This window comes from Falco rusticolus, chromosome Z (genome assembly GCF_015220075.1).
Source record: "Falco rusticolus isolate bFalRus1 chromosome Z, bFalRus1.pri, whole genome shotgun sequence".
Classification (NCBI taxonomy): Eukaryota; Metazoa; Chordata; class Aves; order Falconiformes; family Falconidae; genus Falco; species Falco rusticolus.
In genome coordinates, this window is record NC_051210.1 from 11,833,142 (window position 1) to 11,849,989 (window position 16,848).

General features: G+C 35.5%; 1 protein-coding gene across 1 annotated transcript in view; it reads left to right on the forward strand.

Annotated features, from left to right (window-relative positions):
• Nucleotides 1-16,848, forward strand: part of SHOC1 (shortage in chiasmata 1) — a 55,705-nt gene that overhangs the window by 18,459 nt on the left and 20,398 nt on the right. The window contains exons 9-15 of the mRNA XM_037374164.1: nucleotides 3,300-3,429; nucleotides 4,279-4,373; nucleotides 5,390-5,632; nucleotides 6,767-7,222; nucleotides 9,585-9,710; nucleotides 11,709-11,885; nucleotides 15,592-15,699. Coding sequence (XP_037230061.1) covers nucleotides 3,300-3,429; nucleotides 4,279-4,373; nucleotides 5,390-5,632; nucleotides 6,767-7,222; nucleotides 9,585-9,710; nucleotides 11,709-11,885; nucleotides 15,592-15,699 — 1,335 coding nt within the window. The remainder of the gene's footprint in view (nucleotides 1-3,299; nucleotides 3,430-4,278; nucleotides 4,374-5,389; nucleotides 5,633-6,766; nucleotides 7,223-9,584; nucleotides 9,711-11,708; nucleotides 11,886-15,591; nucleotides 15,700-16,848) is intronic.

A 16,848-nucleotide genomic window follows, 5' to 3' on the forward strand; every position in this document is an offset into this window, starting at 1 on the left:
ATTAGATATTTAAGGGTTTTATCTAACAATTTATCTATGCAGAGAGGGCAGAGGAAAGCTGAGACAGATTGATTAAAATTGTGGAGTCAAAGAGCACAGTTTAAAGTTTGTTAGTGTCTTATGTAAATGCTTTCAAAAGAGGGTGGTGGAGGACAAACCAGGGAGAAGTACTGAGTTTATAACTTCTACAGATTCAGAACTCCTATGCAGACATTTTTGGTTTGCAAACGGTTCAGTACAGCTTTGTGATTGTGACATTAACTCACATAGTCACCACAGCTTTTTTCCCGCAGAAATAAACTGAAAGTGTTGAATATTTGCTAATGTGTGCATTGAATCCTGGCTTCTCCTACATTAGCATAAAGAAATCCTTCATACATACCCACCTTTAATAGCTTGAAAACTCAGTGAGACATGCTGGTTACAATGCATACCAATGCCAGACAGGTTTGGTGTCTGACTGTTCAAACTAACTATCCAACCTCAGTTAAAATTTCTTCAGGTTTCAGGTGTAACCTCTCAAAATAATGGATGTTCTTGCCAGCCCTACTGTTTTCACAGCTTAATGTTGACTGGCTAAGGGAGGCAGAAAAACGGCTGTGCTGGTGACATTTTTCACCTTTAATTCCATGCAGAAAAGCCTGCACAAAGAATGCCATTTACAAATGGATGTGATCTGGGCAGAGTGGTAACACTTGAATAAACACGTACCTCTCATCCTAGTGTGTATCCTATCTTGGAAAAAATCTGTCCATTATTGCATTGGACAACAGAAGTATTATCCTCCAGTGCATGTTCACTTGATAGTTTTCCACCCAGCAATTACTAAAATCCTTGAGAAATTTTGAGTTTTCTCCAGACCAAAACTCCTCTTCTTGTCTTAGTTTCAGTATGATGTAAACTTAACTAATGGTTGTCTCCTTCAAGCTAATAGCATCACAGCCCTGATACTGCATTGTAGTGGGCTTTTGGTAGGAGCACTCATGTCAGCTCAGTGTCTGATACGAAAGCTCAAGGCACACCCACCATATCTTGTCCCACCAAAACAATGTGGAGATTACTGCCTAGCATGATTAACTGTATTAGTGAGGTATCTGACTGCTTTTTACTTCTAAAGCGTATGATAAGCAGGAGGAGCCTAAGTGCAGCAAATCTGAACAGATTTGAGACCTTCCTCGATATACAGTAATAACAAGCTGACTGTGATGTGATGGTCTTGGCGGTCCTGGATTAATGATTGGATTTGATGATCTTAAAGGTCTTTTCCAACCCAAGTGATTTTATGTATCTGTGATCTTATCTAGGATATTGTCCATTCTTCTGGAGTAGATGAGTAGTCAAACCAACTTGGATTGTTTTAAAAAGAAAATGATAGCATTGAACTTTATTGCCAGTTTTCTGGCTCAGCTCTGCCATTAAGTCAGGCAAGATTCAGTCATTGGGGCACAGACAACTTCCATACTTCCATGCTTTTTTTTCTTTCTTTTTTTTTTTTTTTTTGTAGGATATACTCAGATCTATACGATAGAGACCTGCAAACCTGTACATGCACTGCTAAGACACTGTTTGCTAATGGAAGTTCCTGTATTAGGGTTCGAATTTCAGCATTTGGCAAAAAATTCAGCCCTGCAGTCTTCTCCTTCTAATTAGTTTTGCTATTTATGACTTACCAGAAGTGAAATATGTTTGCTTGAACTCTGAGAAGAAACAGTCATAAAATAATGGCTTTTTCTGTAAACATTTCATCATTTGCATTCCTCTCCTGCCAGCTGTGGGGGTTGTTTATTGATGAAAGTGTTGACAGATAAGAGGATTCACTCAGTCATTAGTGCTCTGAGAAGGGGAATGGCACCCTGAGCGTAGGCAGTTTATGACTGAATATGAACAGACTGAATATGAACAGAATTGCTCAAAGAGAAATAATTGCTCTTTTTAGATGTGTCAGGGATTTTTGCTGTCCTGCAATCAGCTCCTGTCCTGTTCAAAGAAAAGTGATAAATTTGTTTCTCATCACCAAAAATTGTCTGTGAGCAGAAGTTCACTGGGCTTTTTTTAGTTCTAAGTAAATGGGAAAGAAATTATACTGATTGGAAGTCTGCTTCTTTCTTTTGCAACCACCTTTATTTCTTAAGTTTGGTTTCTTTGGGTTTTTTTTCTCTCTCTTTTTTTTTCTCCAATGTGTGCTGTATATTCTTTGACTTTCTAACACTGTCCTTTATCCTTCCTGCCCTTCCTGCCGTACAATCTGCTTGTTAGGTTAGACAAGGAGCAGCTGTAAGCAGCTGGGCAGGTGGCTGATTCATAGCCTGCTGTGTGCCAGTTGACCAAACAATGTGTGTATGATGTCTGCAGCTGCTTACTGCCTGTTGGAATGAATAGGGAAATTGTTCCAAGTGGTTTTCCTTATGGAGGCACTTACGTACTTACAATTCTTCTGGCTGTTAGTTTTCACAGACCATGGAGGAACTGTGTTTTTTGTGACCTCTACTTTCTGGTCAAGCTTAGTGAGAAATATTATGGAATAATGCCAGAGATTAATAACAAGGTGATCATGTAAACCGCCAATTTTTGTGGAATGAAACCAAAGTCAATGAAGTTGCAAACTGCGTATTAGATTTGAATAAAAAGCAATAATCCTTTAAAATGTCTGCATTTAATATGATTGGCAAAAAAAAAAAAAGGATTTGAAAAGTGACTTGCAGAGGGCTTTTAACATGCCAAGTTTCTTTGTGTACTGCTTTTAAAAAAAACCAAAAAACACTAGTGTAGTAATTAATTTCAGTGGTCATCCCTAATAATTACTGTATTAATTCTGCTTGAAAGAGTAATTTTGTCTGTAAAATCCTGACTGTTTCTGAAGTTCTTGAGTCCTTTCATCTGAATGTTACCACCACCATAGTATTGTTCAAAGTCTCTCTCCCATCTAATTAACTTCATTTATGTGGAAACTATCTAAGAAGCCCAACAGGGGTGAACACAATATCAAAACCTCAGTCATCGTGCCAGGTAATTTAATAATAAATTAATCTTACATAGGAAGAGTAGCCATAACTACATTACAGAATGAATAAAGGAATGTCATCTACACATTATTGTCCCCAAACTGTCTGGAAATTAAATGTGAAGTATTTGGGGTTTATTGATTACATAGTGAATTGTCCCATGAAAGTATTTTGTACTTTAGTCCAAAATTTCACTAGTATAAAATTCCTAAACCATGTGTGTTTCATTCACAAGTTGCTTTGTAATTTAAATTTGGGTTTTTGTTTACTTTGCATGGGGCTTTGTGCAATTTCTAGCTAAATATGTTCCATATTGGAAAGATGAAATGGAAGTACCTTTAACTCCTCCATGCAGACAACAAAGATCATGGGTTAATTTTCTGTGCACAGGACTTCAAGAAGAACCTATTCCTCTTTCTGGTAGCAGGTAATAAAAACTTTGTAGTAATAAATCTTGTCAAAAATCGTCTAAATCATAAATGCTCAAAATTAGTGCAAAAATAACTTTAGTCTATTTGTGAATTGGTAGTTATGTTCTTTGAGAAAGCTGTATATATTTTGTATTTTGCATGAAAGAGTGAACAGTGCCTAATCCATATATGTGGCTTTTCAGGGGAAATTGCAAAAGGAAATGACAGTTGATACTGTAAACCTCTTTCTTCTAGGGGACTTAATAGCCTGAAATTCCAATCTTCTTTTTAGAGTAGGCAACAGTAAACATTTACGTATATAGCAAGTATGTATGTGTGTATATGCATATATTTATACATATGGCAGACACAGATGTTGAACAATTATTACCTACTTAAATCTCCAGAAGAGATACAAGAAAGTATTGCCTGTGTTTTGGGGATATCCCCCAACAATGGAATTTAAGCCTTTTCATGCTGACATGGGGTCAGGATTGCTTCATCTTTTACTTCTAATCTTGTATTGAGACTAATATTTTTTGCCTTGCTGTCTTTCTTGCTTGTGGATGAAGTATTTAAATATCTTTTTGGGGAGGGAACCATAGTCTAAAGAGTATTCCCATTCAGTGCTTCTTTACTTCATGAACCAGCCTTGGTGGCTCTTCTCAGTCTTCCCTGTTCACTGTGGTGCTGCATGATGTGACCCTCTATATGGACAAGAAAAAACTTTAATAAGTAAATGAATGAATGAATGGAAAATTTAGAGAGAAATTAGATCTGTAAAAGGTAGTTTTATATAAATCAAAATTCAACAGATAATGCTGTTAAACTTCATACCTCCAAGTCTTATTTTATGTTCTTTGTAGTATTTTGATTACAGAACCCTCTAGGGAATACTTGGAATCTTTGGTATGGCAATCAGAGAAGTATCAGGATAATATGAACTCTTTTTTACTTGTGGGTAAGGATTTCTAATTGATGATCAATTTCTAATTGGTGTTGAAGAGTTCCATGTACATGGAGAAATGTATATAGCAAAATATAGCAAAAAAAGATGACATTATATAGCAGAGCACATCTTTTGAACCATGAAGTTTATCAAATTAATGTAATCCTTTGAAGTTTGGATTATCTGATTCATATAGTACATATAAAAATTCACAGTATGGCAACATGGGAGTTGATACGTCATGTATCTTTCTATGGAGGTAAATTAAATGAAGCAAGAGTTTTGTTTCATTATGAAAATGTTCAGCTCACAACTACTGGTTACATTCAGTAACTGTGGTAACTGAAATTTGGTAATCTGTTGAACTCTTTTCTGTCTGCTATTTTTCCTTAATGTTTCAAAATATGTGTCAATCGATAGAAAAGTACTGTTAATGGAAAATAATGTTATAACTTGACAAGAGCAGAGTTCATATAAGGAAGCAAAATACACAAAACCAAAATAAGCTGCAGGTTATTTCTGACAGCACCAGAATACACATTACCACTGTTCTTTCATTTCATTTTATTTGCCTTCACTGACTTAGGTATATTGACTTGTTATGTTGTCTGATTCATTTGTACATTCATTTATAGTTGAAAATAATGTATGGTAGGCTCATTACTATTTACGTTCTTTACTTTTTTCAGGTAAGGACTATGTTGAGTCTTTGTAAGCATGACAAGTAAGCTCACAGATGATAAGATAATTTGTAACTTTTGTAATGCAGCTACCAGCTACACATTATTAGATCTGGAAAAAAATTACCCCTCCCCTACTCATACACTCAATAAAAAGCACACTTGTTCTGGTAACAGCAACTGCTTTGCTCCGAAGTTTATTAAAGGATACTGTTTTACAAATGGAAGTATAAACAATGGATATGTGTAGTAGGTCATCAATACTTAGGAGCTTTTATTTCCAAAATGTCATTCTGGTTTTATGTTTCTATATTATTAATATTATATGTTGATTTCTGGTTTTTGTAGAGCATCAGACTGTTAAACTTGCATATCAGCATCATTCACTTACAGAACTGAAGGAAATGCTACTAGCTGAGGTAGAAGCACCAATGTCTAGCTCACTAGAGGAGGGCTGGTGGCTTCATTTGGGTTTAAATCCAGTCTCCATAGAAACTTTGGAGCAATTAAATACGGATGCCAGTAATGCAAACATTGAGCTTCCTACAGAAGTAGAAACATTCACACAATTTACATCATATGAGTTAGAAAGTAAGTATCTTCTTTTTTAAGGAAAGTAATAAGAAGTCAAAGATAAGTAACAGAGAATCACACAGTGACAGTTACATACGTCCAAGAAGGAAGGAAGTGGAAGATTTCTTATTCTCAAGAACAAAATGTTTTGTAGCAACTACTACAATTAAAGTGTATTTTCACAAACTTAGAACAAATTGTAGGAACAAAAGTGTTTAACTACACCAAGTTATCATTTTTGCTAATGTGCAGATGAAAAGTAACCTCCACCAGTCATGCTATTTTAGTGAAACAGTTTCATACAGGAGAATTTCTTAACAAATAGTAATTTTGTACTGGAATATTTTAATAAAGCAGACATTAATATAGTCCTATCTGCAGAAGGTCAGTGGAGAGAGTATGTTACAGTGAAAATTCTTTATTTTATAATGCTATTCGGAGGGGGGGGGGAGTTATGCTGGCTATGGTTTAAATTATGAGCCACTCAGAAGCTGCAGAATTTCTCATGGACCATTATGAATACTTACAACCAAGCTTCAATAGAAAATGCAAAAAGTTATTTAGATTTCATTATATAACTATGGCCTGGCTGCAAGGCATCAGTTGTAGTTGTAGAACTCTTAAGAATTTACAGTAATATGATATATTGTGAAATGAATAGGCACCACTCATAAAAGAATGTTGCCACTTAACTGCTTTTTGCGTATTGTGAAGTGTTTAGGTGCTGTGTTTAACATGGATGTGCAGAAGCAATGCAAAAAATTGCAGTTCTAGTGAAGCACATCTTTAGAGGGAACTAATTCATACTTTGCTTCTTTTTTTTTCTTTAAAAAAAATCTGTTAATCTTTCAGTCTTTCTTCCTGATTAAATGTGTTGCATCCATCCCACTTCATAGAAATCTTGACACCAGTAGGCACCATGCAGATGGTGAAAACTTCTCCAAACAGTATCATGGCCTTCTGTTTCTCAACATTGTACAGTTTTACTTAGGTCTAATCAGTAAAAGTTTTCTAAAAGTGGATTATAATGATCTGGGAAGGCAGAAAGAATAAAGAAATGCTTTTTCTATAATTATCCGAAGTATTCCAACCAGGAGAAAGAAAACAAAAAAAAATCTATGTGCACTGAAGAAATTAAATATTATTTTGTAGGATGGCTTAAAGAGAAGAATTCCCTAATAAACCAGGAGGATCTTTCTACTGAAAGACGTCAATTGGACAAAGTAATTAATCTTCACACATCACCACAGACTCAAAAGCAGTACATTGCCCTGCATGTAAGTCCTGCATCATCTGCCAAAATTGACAGTACAAATACATCTGTGGAAGAAGGGCTTCCTGGAGGTAGCATAAAAAAGAATAAGGTAGAAAAGGCAGTTGATTTCTTAAACCAAGAAAAGAAGAACCCCAAATCATCTGAGTCAGTCAGCTGTAAAGATGTGTCTTCTAAACAAAACAACTCATCCAACAGTCAAAATTCTGCATCATTTGCACTTGCTACAAAATGGAACAATGATGATTCTGATCTGAGCAACTTTATGATGCTGAGATTTAAACATATACTCACCCAAAGAATGGAAGAAAGTGATGTAGGTAGTCCTGGAAAAGGTATGTGAACCAAGTCATTCTGTCATTTTTCCAGGTTTAAATCTGTTCTCTTATACCAGTTAAAATAGATGCTGGTTCGTGCTAGTAGATTGAGGGGGGGGGGGGAAAGTCCTTTGAAGGCAACGTTAATATTTTTACGATCTTTAATGTAGCTGCATTTTCAATTAAGGTACTTGCCTTTTGTTTTTTCCATTAAATCCATTAGGGGATTTTGTGTGTTTGGTTTGGTTGCGGGGTGTGTGTGTGTGCTTTGGTTTTGGGTTTAGGGTCTTTTTGGTGGTGGAAGTGGTTTTTAATAGAATAAATATGTCTCTATTCCTATTCTGACAAAGTAACTCTAAATGGTACTTATTCCAGAAGTTCTCTTCCATCTGTATGTTCTGAGTCAGATCTCCTGGCCTGTTTGGAGAAATAGTAGTTATCAATTGTAGTTATCAAATAGTAATTATCAATACAGTTATTTTTGTAGAACTACCATAGCCTAGACAATGAACAATCGTTAAAAGTTCTTCTCCAGAAAAAAACATTTGAGTCAGTTACCTTGGTGTAAACCCCATCAGACAATGAGGCAGAACAGGTCTTAAGGAAAACAGAAAGTTGTTGATAGCCCTGTTTTTGTTGTTGACAACACTTATGAAAGAATCTCAGGCTATGCACTGAACATTGCAGAAATGCCAAATAGCAGAGAGGTTAAAGAAGTAGAAGAAATTCCTTGTTTGTTTTAAAAAAGAAATATTTATGACGCAAAATATTGGGAGACAGTGACATATTTCCAGATTCATTTTCAGGGTAAAGTTGTATAAACAAAAGAATGTTTTTCAATTTTTGACTTGTATGGCAGAATTTTGACAATAACTTTTATCTGTATTTCAGTTACATGTCCCATAAAAAAAAAAAGTTAAAATTTTTACATAAAAGCTTTCATCAGTAATTCCTTATAGAATAGAATTGGAATACTTGTTAAATAGCAAGCATATGTAATCTTGTGGAGGAAGTTATTTCTTGATAAAGTTCGTATCTGTTACTGACAGTGCTACACATGCCTAAAACACTTCCATGGCTTTAGAAAGCAACAATTCCAATTTAAAATTAGATCAAGGAACCTGAGATGAAGATTTATGCTACCACCTAGAACTGCATTGCCTAACAAGAATCCAAATGTATTGACTGAAACAAGCTGTAACATTTACAAATAGGCTTGTGGTTTAAGTTACAGCAGTTTACAGGTAGACCGTAGTGTTGCACATCAGTTACGTCTGATATATAGAGAACCCATTAAAATGTATAGGTCTTACCACAGTGATGCAGAAATTGTGTGAACTATTGCATACTTTTATAGTAATGAAAAATATTTATTAAGGGTCATTCTAAATCTAACTGAAAGTAAGAAATGCCAGCACTGCTTGTAGGGCTTTTTCTTTATTGTCTTCGTCGTTTGGCTTACATTTTAAAGACATCATTGTGTATAATATTTAGTTCAGAAAATACACAGGAGGGAAGTAGTAGAAACAGTTCATTGATCCAGTTTTGAAGCTTGTATAGGTTTTCAGAAAAGCGTTTTTTGTAACTTAACTAGAATAAAAATTGTTTTTTTCTTTTTTTTATGTGTCTGTATGACCAAATTTTTTTCTGAGGGGACTGACATTCTTAACTAGAAAAAATCAGCAATATTTAGGAGACACCTATTTGGCCAGAACTGCTCTCAGAAATTAAGAGGTAGAGCTGCCAAAAGAAACTTCGCAGGCAGAAGCTGTAGCTCATGCATTAGTATTCATAAGGAATAAGGGAAGGAGACTTAGAATTACTAACAGGTTGCAAAAATAGCTGTAAGGCAGGAGAAAAAGTTATTTTCAATAAGCATTTTTTATTTTCTCTTTGCTTTTTTTCTGCCATTTGCCACTTCCATATTCTTTCTGTGTCACTTAGACTATCTAACCTTTTCTACTCACACTTACTATTTTTCATAGTTCGAGCTCCTTATAGTCAGCAACATCTTTCCTGTCATATATGGTTTTTCCTCCACATAAAGACATATGAGCTTTCCTATAGAGCTGTAGTACCAGCTCCTTAATTTTCCCAGCTTTGTATTTCTGCCCTAAGGAAGAGGAACTAATGCCTGACTTCTTGGGCTGTGAAGGCTGACAGGGCCTCATCTCTCTCTGTGTCTTGATGGTTTTCCCATACTATATAAGCGCATGAAAACAGTAAAGAAATTAATGAAAAGAAAATGTATGTGTCATAGAAACTACTTAATCTGAAAATATTTTTGCATGTAGATTGATTTATAGAACTATTTTCTTATTCATTGAGCTGGTTTTGTGATTTTTGTATCTAAATATTCACTTGTGGTTTAATGATGTAGTGCTAGAACCTGAAGAACAGCATATGCATGTTCACAAAGAGGACAGTTCTGTTTCTGAGACTGTAAGAACAGAGGAAAAAGAACGAGAGAATGAGGACAGTGTCACAATTGATATTCAAGCATCAGGTATACTGTTTTTGGATATGCTTTGTTTTATATATTTTTGCAATATAGTTTTATGTTAAATAGTACTACTCAGAAAAATATGGAAATTATTAGGCTTAGTCTCTGCTTCTTGTGACTGAAAACATTCGAAATAGAAGGATATTTATTTTGATGCAGGTGTAACAGCAGGCTGTGGAATTCTGTCTTAAAACTAAAGCAAATAGCATGCAAACTAAAAAGTACGGACTTTGAGTCATGTCTGATCTAAATCAGTGGATACGAAACCTCTTAATGCCAGTCAGTACCCTCAAATTATTATTCTGTATTTTTTCCTCTGACAGATTAAATAAGAGAATTAGAGATGGAAGGGATTGACAGTCATTTTGGTAGGAAATATCTTTAACACTGTAGTAATCCACTATGGATTTCTCATACATGACTGAGCCTTAACCTGTGAACTATTGCTGTTGTACTTTTCAAGGCATTGTATGAGAGAACATGTGCTGACAACAATTTTGTCATGCAGTAGAAGTGGTGAGAAAGAACCTAGAAGATATTTATCCAGGATAGTTTACAGCTTCAAATTAAGCATGCCCAGTGCTAGGAAGTTGTAGGCCTAGCACAGGTTAGTTTGTTTTTTCATGGAAATACATTCACTCCAACCATGTGCTTAATGCAAGCCTCTCATGAAACCAGTGAAAGAGTGTAACAGTATTTTCATGTTCCCATCTGAGATGGGACTCCTATAACAGCTATAAGCATATTTTTTTATTTATTCTTTTAAATAATTTTGAAGCAAGACTCCTTTAATGCAACTGGAAAAAAATATAAAGCTTTTCTGCAGTCAAAACAAAAAACAGCATTTGGCAAAGGTAATATTTGTTGGGACTGAATGTGCCATTAGAGTCTTTGAAGTAAAGTGTTTTTCACCATGGTTACCTTGCACATGAAAGAAAGGAATCATTATCAAAAACAAGCTCTATCTAAAACAAAGATTAGAAAGATTCACACAAGCATATTACTTAACAGTGGAACATTGAAGATGCATGATGAAACATACACCTTAAAAAAATTAATACAGTAATACAGGAATAGCTGAATGAAATTATACAATGGGCATCCAAAATACTATAGTAGCATCTGGCTTATTTCCTTAAAGGCTGAAAAACTGGATATAATAGTATGCCTTTTTTGAGAATGCTTAAAAAGTTGAAGTTATTAATTGCTGTTATGAAATAATGCATTGACCAAGTGAGTTGTCAGCTGCTAATCAAATGATTTGTATAGATCAGTTGGAAATACTTTTCAAAAGCAAAAGTAGATCTTTGAAAATGAAGAATCATAGAGTTTTGATCTTGTTGATGTGATCAACTCAACTGTAATTTTATAAAATGGGTACAGAAGAGTTTCACCTTCTTACCTGAGGAAAAAGACATCTCTTTCAACTCATTCAGCAATTGACAGCTCTGTCATGGATGCTAATAGCAAGAAACTCAGTTGTAATTTGGAAAGAACTGTAGGACAGCCACTCCGAAGCTATTAAGAACTGTTAGTATTAAAGTACGAAGAGACTGACTTATTAGTCTAGCTAGACAAAGATACTAGAAGTTAAATACCAGAGAAGGAGAAGGGCCATTTAAGTTGAAATTTTGGTAACAAGTGGATATAAAGGAACTAAGTCTACGTTTAGACTACAAAGTAGAAGGCAGCTGTCAAGCAACGGAATAATAGTATAATCTTAGCAGGTGTCACAAGAGTAGAAAATCCTAACTTTTCAACATGGAGTCTGATCACTTTATGAAATGCATGGAATAACATTGTTGCCTGCTGTGAAGATCAGCTTAATCCTACCTCCCAGGAGGCTGCCAGGGGGAGCAACTGTTTTCCTGTTAATGTTACAGCTTTCTTGAAGAAGTCAGTGTTGTTTGTGTTTTGATAGGTCTTTTCAATATTCTTGTCCAGTAGTAATATATGAAACCAAACATTATTATTATGAAGTTTTTTTATTGTGCTATCCAGAAAGCCAATGGCAGGCATACTGCCTCTTGGAAGAAGCAGCCGCTCCTGTTCTAAAAGATTTGACACACCTGGGTGAACCTGCTGCTGTAAAATGGCGCTTTGACAGCCTTAAATTTGATCATACAAGGTTTTTCTTAAAACAGCAAGAGAAAGTGATATGCGATTGTTTTAAAGAAGGTATGTTTTTCAAAAAAATCTTTGTTTTCTTCAATACTGATACAGGTTCAATTGGTGATACAAGGTTCAAGATGTTTGATAAATTGATGATAAAACTTTCATCAGTTTATTTTGTAATTACAGTAATGAATTTCTTCTTTTATTTCTAAAATAGTGTTTCCTAGTTCTTCAACGTTACATTTATTAACTTCAATATTGTAATACAAAAATTGTTCTAGCTGAATTGCATTTAAAAATATTCTAGATATGCTTCAGAAATGTTGGGTTTATACCAAACAATATTTTCGTGCTCAATTATAAAATTAAAAACTGTCTATATATTTTTGTTGGTTTGTTCCTTTTAGTAGCTAGTGTTTGTCACACCTGCATGATGCAAAACGTTATGCCCATGTTAGAAATTAGAAGAAAAATCCCTATTAATTTTGTTTCTTTCTGGCTTCATTTCTCTCCTCCATGGCATGTAAAAACCCTATAAAAGCAGAAAAATCAAAACAAAAGCCAGCAGAATCAGTGACCCATTATGAAGATTTTTGGCTATAGATAAAAAAAAGGTCAGGAAAACCTCACAGCAAAATACAGACTGTTTGAGGAAGTCTCAGAAGGTTGTTGGGTATTTTGGGTTATTTTTTTAGTTGTATGGCTCATAGTTGAGAGCTAGTTGTAAGCATAATGTAGCAGGCTGTCTACTACCTGCCACATTTTTATATTATGTCACAAGGCTGAGGGAACTGGGCTTGTTTAGCTTGGAGAAAAGGAGGGTCGGGAGATGTTATTGCTCCCTATCACTGCCTGAAGGGAGGTTGTAGTGAGGTGGGTGATGGTCTCTTCTCCCAAATAACAAGTGGCAAGAGGGCAAGAGGAAATGGCCTCAAGTTGCACCAGGGGAGGCCTAGACTGGGTATTAGGAAAAATTTCTTCACTGAAAGGGTGGTGAAGCATTGGAACAGGCTGCCCAGGGAGGTGGTGGAATCACCATCTCTGGAGGGTATTTAAAAGACTTGTAGATGTTGCACTTAAGGACACGGTTTAGTGGTGGACTTGGGCAGCGCTAGTTTAATGTTGGACTTGGTGATTGTAAAGGTCTTTTCCAACATAAATGATTCTATGATTCTACAGTTCTATAAGTTACATGATAAACTTCAGCTATCTCAACTTTATTGCTTTCTGTGCTGAATGTATTTTTCTCAAAACAAAACTAACGATAATGAAATTACAAATAAGAGGGAAGGCAAGCAACACAAATTTAGTGGTCTCCACAGAATGACAGCCTGTGGTCTATAGAATTACTATATGAAAACTCAGCAGCAGAGTTCTTTTAGTTTGAGGGAGCTTACATATAAGGAAACATAATCTTCACAAACATGAGGGAGAAACTCCCTATCTGTATCAGTGGATCACAGAAAGGAAAACGTTGCTCAGAAAAGTAAACAGAGAACTACTACTACTACTTTGACTCAGGATCAAGGAAAAATATATGAGTTTGCATTTTAATGCAAGATTAATTTAAGAAAACTTACATCCTTTCAAATGCAGTTTATGTGCTGGGCTGAGTTGTGTGCTTATTCAAACTTCAGTGCCCTCTTTGCTTGTAGATTAACTGTGCAGTATACTATCAATTACTAAAATTAGAGCAGTGAAATCAATGAAAATGTTTAATGGCTGAAATACTGATGAGGCAAATAGTCATCTACTGGACCTTCCTTTTAAGGGCAAGTGTTTTCTGAGAAATGGATAATATTTACCTGTCCCTTGTTATACAAAAACAGCTGTTGTGGAACGCAGAACTGACCTATGAAGCAGGTGGATCTTTGACTACAGTTCAAGGAAAGCAGTAAAATCTTGCTCTTGGTTAGAAATACAAAAAAAAGTCAGGTTGATTTAGCTACTATTGTCTGCAGTGAAGAGACAGAAAAGTGCAAGGGAGGTCTTGCATTTTGTCCTCAATTAAAGAAGCAGAAGGAGATAGGAATTTTATTGCTGAAAGGTCCATAGAAACTTAGAAATGAGAAAGATTCTAACATATCCAATCCATTCCTAATGAATATTTCTCTAACTGTGTAGGAGATTCCAAAACCTCCCAGGTAACTAACTTTACTCTTTTAATGCTTTCCTAGTTTTAAATAGTTTCACAATACCCAACCTCATTCTGCTTTACTCCAGAGTATGCTGATGCATTTTCTCATTAATCCCCCAGCGAACACAGAGAACAGTCACCTACTGTGATGGTATTGATCTATTAGAAGGTTATTATTCCCCTGTTGGTCTTTTCTTTCTTCATCAAATGTCCAGTCTTTCATCATAAAATGTGGTTTCTTACTGTCTTGCTATACTCTAAATAATCTGTATTCGTCACTGAGTTTTTACGGTGAGTAGTGTCAAGAACTGGACATAGTTCTTCAGTTTCAGTACCTTCACTGACAGAGATAGTCACTTTCTGTCCTCTGATACAGAAGAGTGGCAAGATCTTTGTTTTCTATGCTGTATCCAGTTAATTCTTCTGTATGCTGTGTTCATAAGTTTGATTTTTCCTTCCTGAGGGCTTTACTTTCCTTTTTGAATTAAAAGCTATGTTGATACCAGTACACAGAACTAGCTAATATTTTTCTTGTATAATGCATCTCATTCACTAATTTCTTCATCAGCTGTAGTCACTTATTCTTTATTTTTGCTCAACCATTTTTTAGCATCTTGAAGTATGCTTTTTGTTATTAATTCTCCTTACTCTGCAGCAGTGACATATTTCCTTTCTTGAGATAACAAACTGCACCACTCCCTCTGTGCAATTCTCAAAAATGACTTCTTCAGACTAGTAAGTCCTTCCTGTTCAGTCAAATCATCAAGATTTATTGATAACAGGTACATAATACAGAATAACAACAATAAATTGTTTGATTTACTCTGTGGGTCCAAGAAGAAGCAGATGTCTTCCAAATTTATCTTCTCAAAGAAGGTTAGGATTCTCATCCAGAGAGGTTAATTAGGTGGGGGGAAGGTAATATCAGAAGTTAAGACTCTAAGTGGATCAGTATTGGAAGACAATAGGAATTTTTTCTCATTTTATGTGTGATGACTATCTGGGTCCAAATCATTTGCCATAAAGAATGTGGCTTTTATAGTCTAAAATTTATTGGAAAGATTCTGTGAAAAGCTCAATTTGAGGTTGTCACTGCTTTAAAATTGCTTATTGATTAGTAGATAATCTGCCATTTTGATTTCTTGGAAAGAGTTCTGAAATGTTTGGAAAATGTGTTAGATGGAGTTACAGCGCTGCTGAAAAATTTAGTGATTTGACTAGTCAGATGAGGAAATAGTATTATGAACAGCTGGGCTTGTATGATGGACCAAAATATGGAAAATTTATCAGTTTCCATGTATATTTAAAGTTTGCCTTACTAAAATCAGTAAGGCAGTGTGGGTTTAATGACACACCTAGGGGAATTGTTACCCTTCTTCCAGCAAGGACTATCTATCCCTACACTTTGAAAAACACTTCCCTGTGTGCCACTTGTTCTGGGTCAGATGACATGGCAAAAGTTATGCTATATCATAAGCTATTTGCCAAGACCACCAGATCCAACCTTTGGAGGTTATGTCTGTGTGTGTTTAATGAAAATTCTGATACCAGGATCTTTTAAATGGGTTACATATATATAGCGTGATTTCTGAAATTTTATTCAGACCACACCTGTGTCTTCTGTTTGTAAAGGTAAAATAAATGAGAAGGAGATCATGCTGTTCAGACATGCTGCTCTGGTGCATCTGCTGGTGACAGTTCGAGATCTTCTGTTAGCATGTGGCTTGGACACAGGACTAGGTTAGTTTTTCATAGTGAATAATGATACCCAGAAACCCAATGCTTTGTGTGTATTCTGCAGTCCGTCTTTCATGTTTGTAGGCTGTGGTTCTTTGCCATTAGTGTATCTCCAGTGTAGTAGCCTCAATACGATATCCAGCCCCCTTTGCTTCCTTATTTCTGTTCCATCATTAGAAATTAATTAACTGCAGATTGTACTTTGGTAGCATATATGCTCACTTCATGAGTAATATACCACTGTTTATTTTATTACTTGGATTTACCTAAGAAGCATTCGTATGAGCTTCCACATATATAATGTATTGCCTTGTATCCCAGAATGACAAATTCTTTTTGGATTCTCTGTGTGGAAACTGAGCAACATGGCAGGTCCTTTGTTGTTTACGGTCTGCCTTCCGCAAGTGTGGAATGGGTGTGGAACACCTATATTCTTAGACTCCTTGTACTTAAAACAGAGAGCATTTTAAGAAAAATCTGAAATATTATCTAACCCATCACAAGGCAGGGAGTTTGAAGTTACAGTCCAAATCCTAGCACTGGACTCACACAGAAGCTTTTCTTGTCTTGTACTATTCAGATTTGGAGTATGAAAATTCATTGTAACCCAGTTTTATGCCTGAAATGATAATGCCCTGCTTGTCAAGTTCTAATTGTTGTGTAATGTCAATTTTCAGATAGATCTATTGGAATACATTCATAAGGAGCTGAAGTCAACTTTTATGAGTGTTCTGGGAAAGTCAGGCTCCCTCTGTCTTTATAGGAGATAAGTCAGTTCAGAGCATCTAACTTCAGTCGCTCTAAATTATACTTATTGGAGGGTGTTTCCTTAAAATCGATGTAAAATGGAAGACATCTGTCATAAACCAAACTGTTGGGAAATTATTTTTTGTCTGCTTAAATATTCCTAGCAATTAAAAGAGTAGAAAGAAAAATACAGATTGCATATATAAGTAGAATACTAAGTAGAATTCTTTTCTGTAATTACTATAAACAATGTGGGAAGATGGGAGGGAGACAAATGTGCAGTTCTTCCTCCTCTGTTCTATTGTAGCAAAAGCACTCCTAGGTGATATTTCAGAATTACACAGCTCTTGTCCTTCCAGGTCCCAGCAACACCTCACACAGGAAACTGCACAAGTAAAAAAGATC